Source organism: Trichosurus vulpecula, chromosome 6 (assembly GCF_011100635.1).
Source record: "Trichosurus vulpecula isolate mTriVul1 chromosome 6, mTriVul1.pri, whole genome shotgun sequence".
NCBI lineage: Eukaryota > Metazoa > Chordata > Mammalia > Diprotodontia > Phalangeridae > Trichosurus > Trichosurus vulpecula.
The window spans coordinates 263408395-263432314 of NC_050578.1; the positions used below are offsets into that span (position 1 = coordinate 263408395).

At 33.8% G+C, this 23920-nt stretch overlaps 2 protein-coding genes across 2 annotated transcripts; one reads left to right on the forward strand and one right to left on the reverse strand.

Moving 5' to 3' along the window:
• Nucleotides 1–245: 245 nt before the first annotated feature.
• Nucleotides 246–1190, reverse strand: LOC118854568 (olfactory receptor 5F1-like). The gene has a single exon (XM_036764932.1). It carries the CDS (start codon nucleotides 1185–1187, stop codon nucleotides 246–248), a length of 942 nt encoding a protein of 313 aa, XP_036620827.1. The 5' UTR covers nucleotides 1188–1190.
• A 21029-nt stretch (nucleotides 1191–22219) lies between these two features.
• LOC118852730 (olfactory receptor 5AS1-like) lies at nucleotides 22220–23158 on the forward strand. The gene has a single exon (XM_036762414.1). The coding sequence runs from the start codon at nucleotides 22220–22222 to the stop codon at nucleotides 23156–23158; it is 939 nt and encodes a 312-aa protein (XP_036618309.1).
• Nucleotides 23159–23920: the final 762 nt, after the last annotated feature.

Genomic DNA, 23920 nt, shown 5'->3' on the forward strand with positions numbered 1-23920 from the left:
TGAATCTTTTCACTCACTTTAATTTGAAAAAAAAATTCATTTATTAATTTCTTTGTTTATTTATTGGTTTCACTGCTACAGCTTTCAATGTTACAGTGTTTTCCAGAATCACTAAAATTAGACTGTGCATTAATTAAAGAAAAATGAATAAAAGCCCAGTTAGCCTACCTTAGTTAATGTCAGTAAATAGAAGTTGAAAGAGTTATCTATATATTTGTGTTCTTAATTTGTTATTATTGTAAAAATTATATAAATGTGATCCTTCTTCTGGTGATGGCATTCTTTAAAGCCCTCTTCACTTCTTCATTTCTAAGGCTATAAATTAAAGGGTTCAACATTGGGATAACTACTGTGTAGAATACAGATATGACTTTTCCTTGAGTTGGGGAGTAGCTTGAACTTGGACACAAATAAGTAACAATCTCGGTTCCATAAAATATAGCAACAGCTGTGAGATGAGAAGCACAGGTTGAGAATGCTTTGCGCCTTCCTTCAACTGAATGCAAGCGTAGAATAGAGAAGAGGATATAGATATAAGAGGTAAGAATGATCAGAAGTGTTCCCAACATATTTATCCCAGCACAAATGAAAATGATAGTTTCATTCATTTGAGTATCAGAGCAAGAGAGTTTGAGGATTGGGGGACTGTCACAGAAAAAGTGATGGATGACATTGGAGCCACAGTAGGATAAACTACTTATGTAACTGGTATGAATAATTGAGTTCAGGAATCCTGCTGTGAAGGTCCCTATGGCCATCTTCAGGCACACTGTCCTTGACATGGTAATTGGATAAAGCAGGGGATTACAGATGGCCACATAACGGTCATAAGCCATCAATCCAAATAGGATACACTCAATGGTTATCAGTGCAATGAAGACATACATCTGTAAAAAGCAACCAGTAAAAGAGATGACTTTCCTTTCAGACAATAAGTCAACTAACATCTTTGGTGTTATAGTTGAAGAATAAAAAATATCAGTCAAGGACAAGTTGGTCAGGAAAAAATACATAGGTGTGTGGAGTTGAGAATCTATCATGATTAACGTAATCATCCCTGCATTTCCCATCATTGTGAGAGTGTAGATCACCAAAAATAATACAAAAAGGATAACCTGAAGTTCAGATGAGTCTGTTAACCCCAGCAAGATGAATTCAGTCACTGTGGTATGGTTTTCCACAGACATTTATTCCAAATATCAACACAGTCACACATTGGAACAGCCTAGAATAAAAAAGCAATAAAACAAGTGAGGGAAGGGGTGATTTAACTGAAGAGTAAGTTTGAGAATCTGGCTGCAAAGAAGGTTCTGCTAGCATATATTCAAATTGAGAAGAGTAGTAAGTGTTTTTGCCTTAACCTCAATTGCTCATGAAGTATTTGCTTATAAAACAGTAGGCTTATTATTTTTTTTCTTGACCTTTACTAAGAATTAGCTATCTGCACAACCCTACGCTTTGCACTAGAGATTTAAGATGCAGACAAGTTCTCAAATAAATATTAAACAAAAAAGATAGATAACAGCAAAAGAAAGGAATAGGCAAAAGATGACAAGAACCTGGAGAATGATGAAAAAATTTTGTTTCAGTAAAAAAAAATCACCATAATTCAGATTAAGAGGCTATAGTCTTAAATCATCATATCACCTGTGCACTCTAAGAAAAATCACAACCTCTCTGGGATACAGCTTCATTATTTTTTCCCTCAGAAAATTGAAATGAATGCTTTTAAAGATCCATTCCAACACTAACTCTATGATCCTATTATCTACTTGTTGGAATTAAGATTGGTCAGGATTATTTTAATAGAGATGAAGATAAAGAAACAAAATCTTAATAGAACCTTTCAGCAAAAAATAATATTTTGCAACTCATTAATACACTCAATTAATAAGCATTGATTGAGCACTTACTATTTGACAGGAGCAGTTAGGTGATGCAGTGCACAGAGCACTGGTCGTAGAATCAGGAAAACTAATCTTCAGGAGTTCAAATCCTGCATCAGACACCAGGCCAAGTCACTTAACTCTGTTTGCCTCAGTTCCTCATCTATAAAATAAGCTGGAGAAGGAAATGGCAAACCACTTCAGTGTCTTTGTGAAAAAAAAATAATGAAATAACAACAAAAAACTTCAAATGGGGTCATGAAGTATTAGACAGGATGAAAATGACTAAATAACATTAACAACACCATGTGATGTGACAGGCACTAATTTTGACTTGATGGGTTATACACAAGACAGAAAAACACTTGTCCTACCATTACAACGGGCACCTACCTTGCCTTATACTACTGTAACTGAAGGAATACATCTGGGAACTATAAAAATGACTAGGAGGAAGTTCTGGGGGTGATATCTCGATCTGACCATTATGAGTTGGTGACTGTGGGGAACCCTCTTGCCATCTCAAAGATTTAATCAGCTGAACTTTAAAATGAAAGGAATGATAACTTTACTGACTACTTGTTGTGAGGAGGAGCTCTGGGAAAAAAAATAAACTGTTTTCTTAAAAAAAAAAGAATCGATTCTGCTTCCAGAAACTGTATTGTTTCAATGCTTGAAAACTGAATTCAAGATATGGAAGAAAAAACACATAGCAAAATTACAAGAACTCATGATGCAAATGGTATCTTCACAATAACTCCAAACAGATGCTAAAAATAATTTTCATAATCTCTGTCCTGTTGGGACACACGCCTTGATCAGTTACACAGCTTCATGGAGTCTTAGTCTTCCCTCCATCTACTCCCAGATTGCTTTCCTCAAATTTTCTTCAACTATAGGTTCTGTTTTCTCTTTATACTATTTCAATTCCCAGTGCTATTAAACCTTCAGGGAGAAAATCTAGATGTGTTTTGCTTGTCATATTCAATGGAAATAAAGTCAGAAAACTGTTTTGGCATTTATCTTTGGGGAACCATTCCACCAGAACATGATAAAATAAGGGGATGTGAAAAGATTGCAGAGGAAAATATGTTTTGTTTTTGTTTCTGTTTTTTACTTTTTAGTGGAATGCCTTAGGGATAATTGTTTGACTTGGGCCATGCAACAATTTATTCAATGATTTAAAAAAAACAAAAAGGAGGAGCTGATGAAATTTGTCTTTAACACAACAGTAGGATGTATAGATAACATGATAGATAATTTGTGGTTGATGGTTTTTGCTCTTTGCCTGACTTCTTATGACTCCCTTTTGGGGTTTTCTTGGCAAGGGTACTGGGAAAGTTTATCATTTACTTCTCCAGCCCATTATATAGATGAGGAACTGAGACAAACAGGGTAAGGTGACTTGCCCAGGGCCACATACCTGGTAAGTGTCTGAGGCCAGATTTGAATTTGTGTAGTTGAATATTTCTCATTGCAAAACCAGTTCTTTTTTCCCACCTAGCTACCACTGCACCACCAATAAGACCAGGATCCAAAAGAATATAAATAGTTTATGATATTAGAAGTAACTTAATAAAATTAAATTTGATGGGAGGAAATATATGGTTGCATATTTCTATTCAAAAATTAATTTTGCAAGTATAATATGGGGAAGATGGAGAAATTTATATAAAAGTATTCTGTGAACTTCAAGTTCAATATAAATAAATAAACAATTTTAGGCTGAAGTAACAGAAGCAGAATTCCCAGGGCCACAGAATTTAAAATCCTTTTCCATTATTTTGTCCAATAACCATTTGTAGTTTTGTGACCATTCTAGGTAAGTTTTTTTAGGAAGGTGACAAGCTTTCAGGGGTATGCAACTAGGATGCTGAGGTGATCTGAGATTCTACCAAGTGAGGATAGGTTGAGTGAACTGAGTATGTCTGTCACATAAAAGAGAAAGTTCAGTATGGAGTAGATGAAGATGATCTTTCATAATTTAAGGGATGCAAAGAAGTGGAAAAAGGCCTATTTGTACAAAAATAAAAAGGCCTATTTCTACAAAAATTGGAAGTTGGATGAATGCCCATCTATTCAGGAATGGCTGAACCAGTTGTAGTATACAATTATAATGGAATGTCATTGTGTTATAGGAAATGATAAGCAGAATGATTTTAGAAAAAAAAAAACCTAGAAAGACTTGAATGAATGGATACAAAGTAAAGTGAGCAGGATAAGGAAAAAACTTGCACACAGCAACAGCAGTATTGTACAATGAAGAAATGTGAATGGCTTGGCTATTCTCAGCAATACAATGATGCAAGACAGCCCCCTAGGACTCATAATACAAAATTCTATCCACCACCAGAGAGCTGATCTTATCTGAATACAAACTGAAGCTCACTGTTTCCTTTCTTCCTTTCCTTCTCCCTTCCTTCCTTCCTTCTTTCCATTCTCTCTTTCTTCCTTTCTTCCTTCCTTCCTTCCTTTCTTTCTTTCTTTCTTTCTTTCTTTTGTTCTTTCCTTTGTTACCTTTTTTTTCTTTCTGTTCTAGGCTGCTTGCACAAAATGACTAATATGGAAATGTTTTACATGATTGTGCATGTATAACCTATATCAGATAACTTACCATCTCATGCAGGGGTAAAGGGAGGGAGGGAGAGATAGAATTTTTAACCCAAAACTTTAAAAAGATTGTTAAAAATTGCTTTACATGAAATTGCAGAGGGAGGATAAATATAATTTTAAAATAGCTTAAGTGATAGCCAGATTTGTTCCAGCTGGTTCCCTACAAAAGAATCAGAATTCAATAGACATCTTAGAGACACTTTGCGCTAAGTTAAGGGGAGAAATGAATGTCATCAGTCAATAGTATCTTAAATATAATCATTAAATGGACAAAAGAGACCATCTATTTTAATCATCTCATTTCATTGATGTGAAACTTGGATGTAGAGATGTGAAGTACCTGCTAAAGTCACATAAGAAGTAACAGAGCTGGGGCTGAATCCATTTCCTCTGAATCCAAATGCAATGTTTATTTGATGGCTAATTCAAAATAATTAGAACTATGCTAAAGGAAAATAGGGGATGTTAAGAGTTAATGGATTCATCTTTAGTAAAGATCTTCACACAGATCTAGATGACCATTTGCCACTTATAAAGGGTCACTTTTCACATATAAGTTGGACTAGATGTTTTCTGAGGTTATTTCTAAATGTGATCATTCTTCTGTTATGATGCTGCATTGCTTTATAATTCATTTCCTAAATCAATAAACATCAAAAATCATGTTATTGATATTTTCTTTTTTTTCTTTGCTTTCTGCCCTCTCAACAATAAAACAAAACAAAACACTCATATTTAATTGATTGTATTTGTTTGTAGCCAAAGTGTGACTGGCTTAGACAAAAAGCATTTGATTAAAATGCTAGGTTTTAAAAGTCTCATCCTAACTTATCCTTCAGTATTATACTTCTAAATATCTCCCAGAAATGAAAAGGAGTAAGAGATTAGGCATTATCACATTTGGCACATAACATCATGCTTTCACTGATCAGAATCAATTTGATTTAAACACAATCCAACTTTTGAATATGAATAGTCTAATAAAAATGTGATAAGTCCATAAATTATAGAACATCATGACATCAGAAGAATCACAAGTTAAGCTGACCCAGTGAACCAAATAAAAAATGTAAAGATAAAAGTGAAAGTAACTAGGCAGGAGCTTCATGACACAAGAGGTTGAACAAAAATTCAAAGGAATATATGAGTGGAAAAGGAGTTGTAAAATACATTTAGCTAGACTAAAGGATGTCAGAAGGGTAGTCAAAGTACTGAGACATAAGCCATGCAATATTGAAAGGATTAGAGGAAAATCTTTAGTGGATTGCCTGGATTCATAATATACTGGTCTCTAAAGTTCATGTCATAATAAGTCTCCACCCATCATTTTAAAGTAAATCATATGATATTTTACACATATGTTTAGTAAAATGTTCTGCAACTTTTATTCTTGTATTTTGTTTTAAAATAAAATTTAAATTTTATTACACATTTCAGGAAAATCAACACATGAAGAATTCTTACATATAAAGAAAATGTAGCACACAGGTTCTTATTGATTAATTTCATGATGATTATTTCATTTGTATTTAGGTATGTATAACTACATATACATACATATATACATACAAAAAACTAAATAACATATGTGAGTATATATTTGTATGTATTCAAGCCATTTACCTTTGTTTACATTTGCCTATATGCATACATTTATACAAATGTTAAAGTTGGTCTTCAGCCCAAATTTCTTCAAAAATCTCATTTACAAGTCATTATCAACTTGAAAATTCCATTAATGGATAATTGAGTACAGTTCAGGCGATATATCCATTTTTAATCTGATCATTAGGAAATATTTTTAAAACTATGGCTTTTAAAATATCTTAATTATTGTGGTTTTTCTCATACTTTAGGTGAACCCTCTATGGATGGTTTATAAAAAGGAAAGAAAAAATATTGGTGTGGTTGGCAAACAACTGGATGGGATTCATTGTACCAATGTAGGAATTAGCCATCAGATATCCACGGAAGTATCAATATCTTTGTATTAAATGACCCTTCTATTTATGAAATGGATTACTGTAAGTACAAAAAAATTAGCTTTTGCATTCAAATTGAATATAAAAGATTCATTACATAAGAGAACAAGGCCAAAAACCTAAACCTAGTGTATATATATATACACACACACATTTATATATATATATATATATATATATATATATATATACACACATATGTATGTGTGTGTGTGTGTATGTGTGTGTGTGTGTGTGTATTTTGTAAAGAAAATTGTCCTTCTGGGAACCACTCTCTTATTTCACAAAATTTATTCCATATGAATTTTTCCTCCTATACCTCTATGTGAATTCCTTTTTTTAAAAAAAAGTAATATATATATATATATATATATATATATATATATATATATATATATATATATACATATATATTTAATGTTTAATGATTTTTTTCCTAACCAGAGATATGCAGAAGTAAGAATATAACTGTAATAATAGGCAAAAAAAGTTTCTAAGTGTCCCCAGGGCAATGAATATGGTTTTACAATGCTCAAAGGGACTCATTACTATGAGAAGAAACAAAATAGTTTTTGTTGTTATTACTGCTATTACTTCACAAATGTCCCATTGCTAATGCAATGATTGCCTGTTCCAGTGATCCCTACAGGAGTAATTACTCAAAATTTTCTATGGAATGAAAAAAAAAACAAACCATAAAAGTGCATTTGTTAACAAGTCCTTTGGGGCAAAAACTTTTAATTCGAAATCTTCGTGAAAGCCTATTATTAGGACAATTGAGATGAAGTTAGAACAAGCTAGACAATGTTTCCTTAGAAAGTAAAAATAATGCGAAATAAGTAACAATAAATTCTAAGGAATGGTGGGGTCCCAAATAAGAAATGTAGGACTAAAGATAAATGAAAAATTTCCTTAGTTCCTTAAAAGCATTATTTCTGTTTTTAAGGCTCTCAATGTAGATGGAATTGAGGGGAGGATTGTGTTCTCAGCTTCTCCATTTTACTTGGGTAGAATCTATGGTGTTGCACCAGAGTTGCACTACACTTAGAGCAGGAGATCCCAACCTGGGGTCCAAGTATTTAAAAATAACCAACAACAGCAGTTCAATATTATTTTGTTTGTTTGTTTTTTTTGTTTTTTGGAGGGGCGAAGGCAACGCAATTGGGGTTAAGTGACTTACCCAAGGTCACACAGCTAGTATGTCAAGTGTCAGAGGCCAGATTTAACTCAGGTCCTCTTGACTCAGGGGCCAGTGCTCTACTCACTTTGCCACCCAGCTGCACCAAGTTTCATATCTAATTGATTTAATATTTAATTGCTTATTTAATTGTATGCCTTTAAAAATCTACTCTGACAACATGTCCATTGACTTTGTTATTGCTGTTATTCAGTCATTTGACTCATCCCCCCATTACTCTTCATCACCCCATTTGGGGTTTTCTTTCCTTCCCCAGCTTATTTTATGGATAAAAAAAAGCTGAGACAAATGTGATTAAGTGGCTTGCCAAAGGTCATACACCTAGTATCTGAGGCTGGATTTGAACTCATCAAGGTGAGTCTTCCTGATTCCAAGCCAAGTGTTCTATCCATTACACCACCTAGCTACCCTTGCTTTGGCAGTGTCCAAATTGTAAAAGAGGTCCACAAAATTTTAAAAAAGAAAAGATTTAGTACACTTAGTAGGACTTTTTGAAGACTGAATTAATATAATTGATTTACCATTTGAAGTAGTTCTTAGAAAGATTTAACAGTCTGTTTACCTTCATTAACTAACAAAGTTTGGAAATTATATGTGGCAAAGAAATGGGGTAACAAATTTGGAACTGGGAGGGATATTAAATCCCCTACTCAGAAAATTAAATTAAATACAATCACACTCACTTACAGTTCTGCCGTCAAAACTGATGTCCAGAGAATATAATCTACTGCCCAAAGTAAAAGAGGTGGTAAGCAATGTCTTAAGGCCTTTCTAGGAGGTACTTTTGTGACAGGTGCAAGGATATATGGAGAGTAACTGACACAATATCACAACCATATAGGTCCAGCCAACCAAACATTCTGTACCTGAGAGTTTTGTCAAGAAAGTGTTACATCACAGTTCTTAATATTCCCAAAGGATTAACAATTTCCTTCAACATCAATCCCAAATCCTTCAATTCAATTATATTCATAAGATTTTTGTGTCATTTAATAACTATTAATCTAGTCTTGTGTTAAGGACCAGATTTGTAAAATATAGGAAAATTAGATGCACTAGTTCCTACATTAAGTTACTATGACTGGTGACAAATCATGTTAGTTTTCTGGGTCTCAGTCTCTTTACATCTAAAATCAAGGGACTGGACTAGATGACCTCTAAGGCCCCTTACAATTCTAAAAATTATTGAGTCAGTGACATTATATGAGTAGTTTCTTCTGTATGTGTGTATATATATATATACATATATATATACACATACACATATATACGTATATATATAGTACCTTTTCAACTATCTTGTAAACAATTGGAACACAATCATCATTATAAAATTAAGAGCTGAATTTTATATAACACTTTAAGGTTGGTTCTATATGTTAACTAATCAATATGCATTAATATGTGTGTGCAATACTGTATATGTAAGTAATATGTATAATCATATATGATGTTTAATGTGTAAAAATGTACAGATGAAAAAATTCGGACTGATATGTACTGATAATTAATGTGTATGTGAATAAGAATGTAATTAATATGTACATGAAATTAACATAAATATGTATATATAACATATATCATAAGTTTACTGATATTTCCTTTTATAGATATTCTCGTGACAGTTTTGAGTGGACTCTTTGCATTATAGTTTATTCACATTATAGGTGGTTTACATTCTCTAAAGCTCAACTCTTGCAATCCAACTACTTCTGTTTTCAAATATGTTGTTGTTTGTCCTTTATTTTCAAAGATGACCAATGGCATCCCAAGTTGATGTCTTGACTCTTGCAAAAATTAGATTTACATGAAGCATACTTGCATAAAGTCATCACCCTACTCTCTATTCCAGAGTTATCAAAGTCCAGTTGCAAAGCAAATATCAGGATTCCTGACAATGGCCTAGGATGTAGTAGATGATCTTGATGACTTTGATGACTGACCAAGCTGTAAGGGCTCGATAATGCCTGCTTTACCTGCCTCCATGGCCTTGGAACAGATACTTCTCATCTGCCCATTCAGCCAGGGGAAATCTTCACAGTTGGGCTAAACATGCCCACTAACTTACTGATGGTTTGTAGCCCATTGGTTACCTTCAACCAGGTTTAGCCAACTACCCAAGCAGTTTTGCGAGATGTGGCTGATGTGCATGCTACAGCTTCTTGGAACTACAGGTGAGAGTTAAGTGCCAGTTGGACATCAGAGGTGAATGAACAGTCCTGAAAATGGCTCAGAAAGCCATCACAGGAAGGTACCAATCCTCATTGAACACCCATACAACTCTCTTTATAAAATCCATCTCAACATATTATATTTCATTTTCAAGCAGTGAATCTAAGGTTCTGTCTGAAGTAAAGTGGCTCTTTAAGATATACAGAAAATTATCAAAGGGAAATATTGACTTTTAGCTTCAATTAAGGTCTGGGGCATTATTGGATTAATTTTGAAATCACAAACTTCCTTGCAGGGTTCATCCATCCATTTACTCAGCATTTTCTGAACACTTTCTGTGTTCAAGTCTCTATGATGAAAAACAATTTCAATACAAAGATTAAATAACATACTTCTTGCTTCCATGAAGTTTCAAAGTTAGTAATGTAATCTGATCCTAGGCAAGCCTTAATAGTGATAGTTCATTGAACAAATATTCATTGAGTACTTTTTTTGTGTGTGGAGTCTTTTGTTTGACAAAGTGTGAGATGTAAGAAAAAGACATAGTTCCTTCCCTCTGGGACATTAAAATCTAGTAAATGATATAATATATTTTGAAGCATAATTTATCACTTGCTTAACTCTACACAGTCACAAGACAAGGCAATATTTTAAATTGGTAGCATTTTTCTGGTATCTGAGGTGCTATTATATGGATAAAAAAAACTTAACTTTGTTCAACCTGAATCCAGAGGGCAGAACTAGGTGCAAAAGGTGGGAACTGCAGAGGGGTAACTCTTGGCTTTGGCAGGGGAGAGGCATATACCCCACATTTTGAGCTAAGCAAATATGAAATGGATCTTCTAAGGAGGGAAGGTCTTGCCTCACACTACAAAGTTTTCAGGCAAAGCTAGGCACCTACTGCTTGAGTATACAAAATGCTTTTCAAATCTTCAAGTATTCTACAAATGCTAGCTGCTATTTTCCAATGATGAAAATGATAAAGATGATGACAGTTAAGCATTAAGAGCACTGATCAGGATTGCAGAGTGGTTGTGAATAAAGAATATTCAAGAGATTATTCTCTTTATCTAGGCACAGAAAAATGAAATTTAAAACTAGTGTGATAACAACTGGCTTCAAATTACCTCCTGAAATCTTTTCCCTCACCACACATGAACTGAGGAATGAAACTTCAGCATCCAAATATTACAAAACACATTTTCTCTCACCCAAGTCTTTCATTTTGAAGTCTATCTCTTTCAACACACATGAATGGGCTTCCTGAATTAATAAGGCTGAACAAGCCTGAGCAATCATGTGCAAATCACCAGCCTATGGAGCAAGTCACATATGTGCCATTTTACAATAAAATTAAAATAGATGTTGTTCTCTGATTTCTGTACCTTGTGACTCTTTGTGACCCCATTTGGGGCATCCCTTGGCAAAGATACTGGAATAGTTTGCTATTTCCTTTTCCAGCTCATTTTCCAGATATGGAAGTGATAGAAACAAGGTTAAGTGACTTAATAAGGGTAACACAGCTACTAAGTGCCTAAGGACAGAGTTGAACTCAGGAAGATAAGTCTTCATGAATGCAGACCTGACCTTCCATCCACTGTACTACCTAGCCTGCCTCAATGACATTTAGGAGTCTTCAAGAAGGAGGGCACCATTGTGGAAGAGTTTGACCCTCCTTTTGGAAATCCAGACCTTCTCCAGAAAATTTGCTTAGTATTATTGATAGAATGCATTCTTGGCTTTAACTGATACTGTTTAAAAATCCTCTTTCATAATAAGATGAACCAGCAATTTAATTTCTTTCAACCATTGCCCAGTGAAAAGGGCAGTTTGATTCCTCGAATGAAATTCTATAATTCTTATCAGGAAATCCTATGTACAAAACCCACTTATGACATTTTCCATGTGTGTGATCATTGGTCAAATCTTTTCATACCTATGTATCCCAGACAATTCTCTAATATTGCCTTGTAAGTCATGGATGCTTGTTAAATGCATTGTTGGAAAGAGTTTGCATAATAGGAGTTTCAGTGTTGAAAATAATCACAAATCTTTTGTGATTATCAGATAGAATGGTTAAGTTTATGTATGAGAACCTACATTTCTAAGGTTTAGTTTATCATCCCTCATACTCTGAATTCCCAGTTTCATGTCTTCACATTTTAAGGTTGGGCATTATAGAAATAGACTATGTATTATCATTTTTTCTATTTTTTTAATTTTTCCCACTTATTAGTATTTTATTTTTTCCAAATACATGGAAAAATTATTTTCAACATTCCTTTTTATAAGATTTTGAATTCCATTTTTTTATCCCTCCCTCTCTCCCCAAGACAGCAAGCAATCTAATATAGGCTATACATGTTCAATCATATTAAACATGTGTCCATATTAATCATGCTGTGAAAGAAGAATCAGAACAAGGGGAAAATATACAAGAAAGAAAAAAAAGATAAAATAATATGCTTCCATCTATATTCAGACTTCATAGTTCTTTTTCTGAATGTGGATAGAATTTTCCATGATGAGTCTTTTGGAATTATCTAAGGATCATTGTATTGCTGAGAAGAGCGAAGTGTGTCAAAGTCAGTCATCACCCAATGTTGCTGTTACTGTGTACAATGTTCTTCTGGTTCTGCTCACTTTACTTCACTCAGCATCAGTTCATGGAAGTCTTTTGAAGTTGTTTTTTTTCCTGAACTGCACCTGCTCCTCATGTTTTATAACACAATAGTATCCCATTACACTGATGTAACACAACTTGTTCAGTCATTCCCTAACTGATGGGCATCCCCTCAATGTCTAATTCTTTGCAACCACAACAAGAGCTGCTAAAAATATCTTTGTACGTATGTGTCCTTTTCTATTTTTTTATAATTGCTTTGGGTTATAGACTTATTAATGGTATTGCTGCATCAAAGGGTATGCACAAGTTTTATAGCTCTTTGGACATAGTTCCAAATGACTCTCCAGAATGATTGTATCAGTTCACAATACCACAGACAATGCATTAATGTTCCAATTTTTCAACATCTTTTCAAACATTTATCATTTTTTTCTTTTGTTGTTGTTTTATTAGCCAATCTGAAAGATATGAGGTGCTACCTGAGAGTTGTTTTAATTCATATTTCTCTAATTAATAGTAATTTATAGCATTTTTTCACATGACTATAGATAGTTTTAACTTCTTCACCTGAAAATTTCCTGTTCAGAATATATTATGTTCTTCAAAATATGATATGTGGTATGTAGAAACAGAAACACACAAGAGAAAAAATCTTAATATTAATTCAACATATTAACATGCATAGGATTAAGTTGTAGACCATTGTTTCTCTAACCTATTTTCATTCAGCTGGCTTATTAATACATGCAGCTTATATTCTTAAAAAATTATATTATTCTATTTGAACTTTTATGCTTTTACCTCATAAACAAAGTGAGAGTTTTACATTGTACAATATAATTTTATATGGTATTTCTATTATTTCAGTATATTTTCATTAACATAATTTGGTATTATCATTTTCTAGTCCCTCACAAATATGTTATGTAGTGTTACCTATATGTACATATTTATGCATATGTGTGAGTATATGTGTTTGTATTATTATAAGGATTTGCCTGCAAATAGAATTACTCATCAGAATATGTATATGCACATATGTGTACTTCATAATTATGTTTAAGCATTTATGTATTCATATGTGTGTGAACACACATTATTCACTATATCGTGTTAATTGGCATGGAATTAGTGGTTCTGACAAACTATGATGCCTATGTCTTTTGGCAAAATAGTTCCCAATCTCTTTCCTATACCCACGTTGCTCTTCTTGTTGTCCCATCATTTTTCAGTCATACCTGACTCTTAATGACCTCATTTGAGGTTTTCTTAACAAAGATGCTCGAGCGGTTTGCTATTTCCTTCTCCAGCTCATTGTGCAGATTAAAAAAAACAAGGCAAACAGGGTTAACTGATTTGCCAATGGTCACACAGCTAGTATCTGAGTCTAGATATGAACTGAAGAAGATGAGTCTTCCTGACTCCAGGCCTGGCACTCTACCCACTGCACCACCTAGTTGCCCCAAGAAATTTACAGCTGACTAAAAGACAGTGAATAAACAAATAAATTACTTTGGACTAGAGGGAAAATGAAAAAAAAAGCAAAGTCAAGGACATTGGGAAAGCACTTCCAAACTTAGAGTGCTTTAAATATGTAAATGTTACACAAGCTTTAATTTAAAAAAAACTTTGTAATACCTTTGCAAATTTTGTAGTATTTCTGTTGTTATCCAATTTTGTATATTATTATCCCATTTTTCAGGTGAAAAAGATGATGTACAGCATTATTGGAATTCCTTAAGGTCCCACAACTGTATGATGTCAAAAGAATGATTTTAATTCTAATGAACTCTTTACTAAAACCCACTCCAGTGTAGTAAAAAAAAAATAATGTTTATAACTGCATTCAAAAACTCTTCTTGAATTTGAAGAGACAATAGGGACAGGCAATGACATGAAGGAATTTAAAAAAAGATGTTTGCTAAACTTCTCATGCAGTGCTTTTTTTAAAAATGTCTTTGACTCTGTGACCCATGATTTTGTCAAAGGTTTTTACCTTTATTTCTTGAAATTGCCTTAAGTCATTTCTGTTTCTTAAAACATATTATTCACTAAAATCTTTTTAATAAAATAGTCTAAATGCCCATTGAAGAAAAAACATCATATTTGATTGGAATGATACAGTTAACATATTTTTTCTGTGAATTAGGATGCCTGAGTCAAGTATGGCAATTCATAATTCCATGGCATTTAATTACTCTGATGTTTACATTGATCTTCTACTTATTTTTTTTTTTGCAGGGAATGGGCATTATAACAATTTCCCTTAAAATAAAAGAGATCAGCCCTAAATGAATAGTTTTATTTAGCTAAAATTTAAAAGCCATAAATTTCCATTAGGAGAAACAAAAAGGCATTTATTTTAAGATTCCATACCATTTCACATATACACATGTGCTTTCATCTCTCTTATTTTTGGATTCTGGCTCCCTTCAAGATTGAACCTTCTTCCATACATTTCTATAAATAGAACTATCAAAAGTGATAATAGACAAGAAAAGGACATAATCAGTTGACAAGAAGCTGAAAGAGTGAAACAGTGTTTCCTTCCAATAGAAGATCCTAATAAATCAATTCCTCAATGGATTTGTGATCTCATTGATGTGAATACTCACTTCATCCAGTTTGTAAAGAATGCTTGAGGTCAGGAAGATCTTCTAATGCTGCCTTTGTAAATATTAAGAATATTGGTCTTTGCACATAGTAACATAGCACATAAACTCTTGTTAAATAAGAGCGACATCTACAAAATAAGAACTTGACACATTCATATCTTTTATTGGCCCTCCTCAAAGTATCTCTTCTATATGCTAAATATTTCTGCCTAAGTATTTCTACCTAAATCAATATAATACTGCTAATAATGATAGCATAGATTTACATAACATTTTAACATGCATATGAATATCCCTCATAAAAAACAGGCCCATGAGAGAGATGCATTACCTTTATCCTTATTTTATAGATGAAAATACTGGGACTCATAACATGGTATAAATGATACTGGCTTAGAGTCAGGAAGTTTTAAATGAAACCTGTCTCAGACACTTACAAGTTATGTACCACAGGAAATGGTATTTAATATTTTTGAGTCACAATTACATAATTTGTTAAATCAAGGGGCTGGGGTTAATTGCTTAAAACAGACCTCATTCTTATTATATGATACTAGTATTCTACATGTGCAATCACACAACTAATAAGCACAAAATCTAAAACAAATCCATTAGCAATCATCTTATAATTTCATGAATGACTAGCCTTTATGTAATACCTGGAACTTGACAAAGGTTGCATTTCACAAAATCCCCAAGAGTACAGAAGGGTCAAATGAACATCAGGGAAAATAATTCAATTAGGGATAGTGTCTGAGGAACACAAACCAATTTGGAAAGGAAGGTTTGTTAATAGGCAAGTTTTAAAGAAAATTAAATGATTGAAGGCAATTAAATAAAGCATGTATTAAGGATTTACTGTGTATTAAGCATGTTGATGCATGTTTCCCATCATCAGAATGTAAATTCTTTAAGTGTAGGGCCAGTTTTTTGTTATACTTTGTGTCCCAGTACATTGGATAATACCTAGAACACAGTAGGTGCCTAATAAATACATCGTGATTTATTATTTTTATATGTATGTAACAGTGGAAAAAACCTGCTATCAAATCTTAGCTGTGCTCCTTACGACCTGTGAAACCTTGAGAGTCATTTAACACCTCTAGACTTTCTGTCGTCCCATGGTTAAAGTTTGAGTTTTGGGGGGAGTGGAGGGGTTGCAAGAAATGGTCTCTGGTAGCTCTTCAAACTCTAGATGTAGGATCTTATAATTCTATGATTCTATAATAGTTTTCAAAGAGAAACATCTCTTAATGTTGGTCACTGAATGGGCCAAAAGCAGAAAAGACTACCTCCAATACCTAAATCTTTCCAAATAAGGATCATTTCCTGCCATGGACCTGTGGGCAGAGCAGAAATTGACATATTTCCATAAAATTTTTGAGGGGAAATATTAACAGAGGAGGACAAATGTAAATCTAGACATCAAGAAAAGCTAAAAGAAAGGACCTAAAAAGCAAAGAGTAAATAAGGAATAGGTACATTTGGAACATATATTCAGTACTTTAATGTTGAATCAAAATGGAGACACATGTACAGAAACTTTGATATAGATTTCCTCAATGATCTCTAATTTGATAGAAAGAATTCTCTCACACTTAAACAATTTGGATAAACATTTGGGTAGACTCTGTTGGGAACTGCAGAGGAATATGATATTTGAATCCACAGTCCTGGTATATTCCCTTACCAGTTTTCACTGATTGGAAGTAGTCAATTGGGAACCCATGATCTCACAGCAGCACATGTGTGTGGAGAGAAAGGCACGCATACTGCCATATTTCCACATGGACTTTTGTTTAACAATTTTTTTTTCATGTGAAAGAAATGAACCATCCAGATGCTATGCAGAAAAGATAATTTGTTATCATCAGCCACAGGGTTGGAGTTACTCCAGGGAACATGTCCCACCTGGCAGAGAACAGGATATATCTACTCCTCATTCTTCACTTAAGTGGTTAATAATGCCAAGAAAAGAAATGTGCCCATACTGTACAAGTAAGTTCTGAAAATAAGATTTCAAAGTGTTCTAAAACCATTGTGCATTTTGATCACATATGCAAAAATTCCTTAAGGAAAGATAAAACTGAGGTGGTAGTAATAAGCTGGACCTCATATACAAAAGTGGTTCTATTGCCGGACCACTGAAAGAACATGAGCTCTAGGTTTTGCTTTCAGTCATGAAGATTATTTTGTTCTGGTCTATCTTCATACATTAATATCAATGGCACTTATGGGGCAGCTGGCCAGGGTAAGGTAAGTAGTAAGTCAGTGGATATGGAAAAGATTAAGGCTGACCAACCTTTGTGGTCATGAATGGCCCATGTATCACTAAAGCCTGGCTCTATCCACTTGACTCACAGACATAAAGATCAAATAATCTGTCCTTGTAAAAGCCTGGTTTGTATTTTTATCTTTTATTTTGTGTTTTTTGCAAGTAACATGCCTGAGCCCTTATAATAAAATTTGTAACCAGATTTTAGCTTGGAAAACACAAGCCTTATGCCCTTAAACCTGTGTAGTCTCTCAACATCACAACTTTTATATTTAGCTATAAATGGAATGGCCTAGTTAACTTGGTTTATAGATAACAGCTTCACTGGAGGAGTGCTCTTCATGTCCAAACTGGTGCAAGTTGGCTTGAGGAGAAGTTGTCCATCATGAATTAACAACAGCTTACAAGACAACACCCAAGGTGAAAGGTTACAGCTATGAGAATCCTTCTGCTAACAAATAATACTGGAGCAGCTAATTGATATTCTCTGTGCTGGACATGATGGATACAAGGAAATGGGAGCCAAAACTCCTTACATCAGAAATGCTAGCAGACTAATTGAGGAATGAAAACTATGTATACATAACTTTTGTAGTAGGAAGCTGGATGAGCTTAACACTTCTGGAATTAACTTCTTATTCATCTAAAATGGGACATACTGGTATAGGTCACCTTTAAGATAGGCAAAGAAAGATAAATTAGAAAGATATATACATATACACATTATATCTATTCACACAAATAAGACACACACATATATACATATATGTATATGTGCGTATGTATATGTGTGTATATGTATATATATACATATATACATATATATATGCATATATATATATCCTTCAGTTCCTTTTTACCCTTAACTTTCTATGAATTAGGGATCCCTCCAGCTCTAACATTCATTCTATGTTCTTAGCATTCTATCTCCAAAGTACACTACCAGATCTAAAATTCTATGTATTATATTCTAGGACCCTCACAACACTTTTACATTTTTATTAATTTTAAATTTATAGATGAAATAAGCAATTCTATAATATAGTACAACAAAAAAGATGATTGTATGTGAATCTACAGATCTAATATGCACAACTTGCTATGCAGAACAGCATTCCTATTTTATATCCTACATACTAAAGTATCATCCTACTTGAAGATTATATATTTTGTATTGTAAGGTTCTTTCTAGAGCCTATCATGTTATATTCTATGTTGTCATAGGATCACTTTCATTTCTGTCATGTGTTGGAATCCTTCTAGCTTTAATAATCTATTATTCTAAGACTCCATCTAATAGCAGGAAATGTTGATTTGATAAAGTGATCCCTCATTAAGTCATACTAATACTTCATAGTGGTAAGGAGGATATGATGGGTCTCAGAATCTTTGTCAACAGAGTGAAAATTCTTTGAGGACCTACAAAATTGAAAAGTCATTCTGCATATACCTCCATTTTGGTTTTATCTGTTATTCTATTTAACCAGTGACCAGTATCACTGAGTGTGGAAAGGCTTCACTAGCTTGGCTGCATGGGCACAAATTTGACTGTCTACTAAGTTGTAGAATAGGTGTGATCAGTGTTAGTGTGAAATATAAATAAATAAATAAAATCATATATCCCTGAAGTATAATAAATGCATACTATTTGATACAAATAATTAGAGCTTAAGACAATATAAGAGAATGTACTAAGTGAGGTAAAATGAGAAATCTTGCTGAGTTAAAGGAAAACATATCATCATGTGTCATCTGTACCTGAGAAGCTGCCTTCTCAATTTTCCTTAAGCAGATTTAGCTATGTTTTTAATTAACATATCTGATTTTGACCTTTTAAAAAATATTCCCTTGGATTTCAAATGGAAGACTAAGAGGTTGTTAAATACAGTGGGATCAAATGATCAGTCATCTCTCAATAAGCATTTATTAAATATTTACATTGGACAGTCACTGATCAGTGGTTACTCTGATAGCAGCTCACTCTGATAGTAAACAGTAGAAATCTTCCCTTCAGTTAGGGATACTCACACTAGCTCACTCTGATCCATTGATATATCACTTCATAGTGTACAAAGACCTTTCCTAAAAATAAAGCTGTGGTGTAGGAAATACAAGTATGATTATCTCTATTTGGTAGATGAGAAAACAGAGGAAAAGAAAAGTGAAATGATATGGCCACACTTAAATGGCAAATAAGAGGCTGAACAGGAAGTCAATTCCAGGTCTTCGGATGGCCAATCAGTATGACATTTTTTCACTGAACCACCAAAGGAAGGGCTGATAAATTTTAAGAACTGGGTCTCTGAAAAAAAAATTACACAAGATAGACTTTTAAATTTAATATGCATTATAAACATGTTCTCTATCAACTCCTTAAGTGATATTGTCAATAAAATAATGAATCAAGTGCTGATTTGTGGCATATATTGAAATTTGAGGTATAAAGATGCATAAAGAAAATTTAACAATTAAGTGTAGCAAGCAAGTTCAAGCTCACTTCAGCAGATTCCTGCTGCTTCCCCTCATCAGTCATGCTAATTTCCAACCCACAGAAATGTGGCAAGTGCCATCTTCAACTTTCTCTTCTAGAGTCCTTGGGGGAAAATTGCATTTTTCTTTAGAGGTCTTTAGGGGTGCTCTGGTTAGCTTTTTTTCCATCTTGTCATCATCAGGAGATGTTCTCCTTATAATGTAGATATTTATACAATGATCTATGGATGATTTTTGCATCAGAGTTTGTACCAAGACAAATTCAACTCAATTCACTTTAACTCAAGCAGTATGAATTACATGTCAGGCAATTTCCTACACAAAGGGGTTATAAACATCCATAATGAAAATAGCCCTTGTCCTCAGGAAAATAATGTTCTGCTAACTACTGGAACATTTTATTCGTTGGGTAGCTAATCTCCCTAGAATACATTCCTTTATGGATAACCTTTTACTGAAATCCATCAAGAATTAAGGTTTCAGTGAATTAGTTTTCATCAATCATTTATTCAGTAATTTAATAACAGTTTGATGAACACAGATTAAATAACAATTTATGGAAGATACAAATGCAAGAATCCCTTCCCTCATGGAGCTTATATTCTAGCAGAGAGATTCAATCCACAATATGAATACCTAGCACTTGCATAGTGCTTCAGAGACTACAAAACACTTTACAAATATTATCTCAGTTTAACAAAATGAGTATCTCATTGCAACAACCCTTTAAAGAGAGCATTATTATTATCTTCATCTTACAGATGTGAAAACAAATTCATACAGAGGTTAAGAACTTTACTTAGGATCAAACAACTGGTAAGTGTCTGAGATCAGATTTGAACCAAGATGTTCCTTGAGTCCAAGTATAGAATGTTATCCACAAAGTCATGCTCCCTCTTTGAAGATCCCTAAGATCTTTGACCACTCTAAATTTGGGAATTCATTCACCTAATTGCCTGTGAGGAAATGTGAAAAAAAAGAATAGAGAACTAACCTCATAGCCAGGAAGACCTACTTTCAAATGCTGCTTTTGTCGCATACTGGCTGTGTGACATTGGAAAGTCATTTATTCTCTATCTAGAAAACTCCCTAAAGTCAGAGAAGATGCAAGCCTGCATTGGTGGAAGGATTTCCTCATGAATGAGTTCCTTGTGTCAGTGAAATCACATATCTACTAATTTCCCTTTCCCTGTTAGTCTATTGCCTGTCTAACATCACCTAGTAAATGTGAGAATCACGTTTTAAATTTCAGTTATTTGACTCCAAATCCACAGTATTTTCCACTATATTGTACTCAGCGAACTTTGTGCAACTGTGAAGAATCTCTGCCTTTATAAAGATAAAGAAATTCTAATTACACAGGAGTGATAGGTTCCAGTTTTGTCTAGCTTATGCCTCAAAAATTACCTATATATTTTCTTGGTCCCTGTTTCCATAGATCTCATCTATATCTATTTTCTTCTTGTCAATTGCTAGAACCTAAATAGTACTTTAAAGTTTATGCTTTACAAATATTATCTCATTCTATCTTTGCAACAACCCTCAAGGTAGATACTATTATTATTCACATTTTAGCAATGAGGAAAATGAGGCATAGATCAATTAAATGAATTGGCCAAGGACACAGAACTAGTAAGTGTTGGTAGGTTCATTGGAACCCAGGTTTTCCTGACACTTTATGCAGCATTCTATCCACTGTGCCATGTAGATGTCTTGTTCTTATTTTTATTTTTTTCAGGAAATATTTGAATTTCTCAGGAAAAATTTACTATGAACATAATATGTCATTATTGATTTGTGTATTGTCTGTTCATACTCCTATTATCATAGTTTGGAGTGCTTGATATGGCAAGATGAATAGAAACTGTGTTTGAGTGAAAAACACCTGGGTTAAAATGCCACCTCTGACTCAAGATTAACTTCATGACGATGGATCAATCAATTGTATCATCTGGACCTCAATTTCCTTATCTTTAAATGGAGTTATCCTTAGCAGTAGTACCAACCTCAAAAACTTAATGTGAGGATCAAAGAGAAAAGAAATATTACATTCATGATGAATTTTTAAAAGCCCATATAAATATTTGTTGTAATACTGTTTCATTGGAATTAATATTTTCTGATTAACTGAACTATAGGTTCCTTGACACCATTATTGCACAGCATTTAAGACTCTCCTTTAAATATAGAATTCTTGAAGAATTGATGTTTTCTTGTTGAGACAGGACAGAAATTTCTATCTCTCTATTCATTTTCACAGAAGTCATACAGAACACATTCTGAAGCTATCCAATAACACACGCCCCAACTGAAAACCCCATCTACTGTTCATCTCATTTTGAACGTCTCCCCAATAGAGAAGATGACTGAGAGGAATTATACTGCACCAACTGAGTTTATTTTTGTTGGGTTCACAGATTACTTGCCGCTCCAAATTACTCTCTTCCTTTTGTTTTTGGCCATCTATGTTTTGACCTTAGTGGGAAACATTGGTTTGATTGTCTTGGTCAATATTAATTATAATCTTCAAACTCCCATGTATTATTTTCTCAGTAATCTTTCCTTTCTAGACATCAGCTATTCCACAGCCATAACTCCCAAGATGTTAGCAAACTTCTTATCTTCTAAGAAGATCATTTCCCTGTATGGTTGTGCCCTTCAAATGTACTTCTTTGCTTGCTTTGCTGATGCAGAATGCCTCATCCTAGCTGCAATGGCCTTAGACCGCTATGCAGCTATCTGCAACCCTTTGATATATTCAACACTTATGTCCAGGAAAGTGTGCGTGTCCTTCATTGTCCTGGCTTATTTCAGTGGAAATATGACTTCACTGATTCATGTGTCTATGACCTTCAGGTTGCCATTTTGCAGATCTCATGTTATCAATCACTTTTTTTGTGACATACCCCCATTACTAGCTTTGTCTTGTGCCAGCACCTCCCTCAATGAGCTTCTGCTCTTTGCTTTATGTGGCTTCATCCAGACTATCACTTTTGTGATCATTTTCATTTCTTACTTCTGTATCCTCATTACAGTCCTGAACATCAAATCATCTGGAGGAAGAAGTAAGACCTTTTCCACTTGTGCTTCCCACCTAATAGCTGTAACTTTATTCTATGGGACACTTTTGTTCATGTACTTACGCCCCACCACCAAATACTCCCCAGACACAGATAAAGTGGTTGCTGTTTTTTATACTGTGGTCTTCCCTATGTTTAACCCTATTATATACAGTTTGAGAAACAAAGAGGTGAAAAATGCACTCCGAAAAATGTTGGGCAGGATATCTCCAAACAAATAGTGCCATAGGATAAAGAACTTTGCAATATCTTTAACTTGGAAAAGACTCTAGAGAATATATAGCCTAAAGAATAACTGTTTTGTAATCTACTTTATTACACACCCGACATCCAGTGATAACCTGAAGACCTCTTGTCACTCCACTACTCTTTGTTAAAGTTTTTTCTACTTTGGGATGGTTCTAAGCATTAAGGGAGGTCATTAGAAAGGAAGGGAACTGAATTATCATGAGGCTAATTTCCCAATTTTTGGTTAGTATAGTATACCTCTCTCACATATAAAGTTTTCTCCAGTTGGTGAGAGCTGACATGGTCATTAAAGGAGGACAAAAATTAAAAAGCAAAGTTTCTTCAAAGATGACACAAATTGCCACTTGGAAAAGAACATCATTTTTCTGGGAGCAAGTCATGGGGGAAGGAGATTAATATGTTGGACTCCTCTATTGCACACTGGATTACTAGGATCATTGCTTAGAAACTGAAAACATATTGTACTACATCAAAGGGAGTGATCCCTAGTAGTCTGGGGTATATGTAATGTTGCCCAAGTCTCACATGGGTCTCTAAGAAAGTAAAAGAGATTTCCCATAATTTTCTGAATTAAGAGAGAAAGTATTAAATCTTTCTTTAGAGACCTGACAATAGAGGTCCAAATATCTGGTTGAAATATTTCCTTAGATATATACTGACTATGTAAACCTGGTCAAGTTACTTAATCTCAACTTGCCCTAGGAAAGACCTAAGATTTTATGTTTCAGATACTG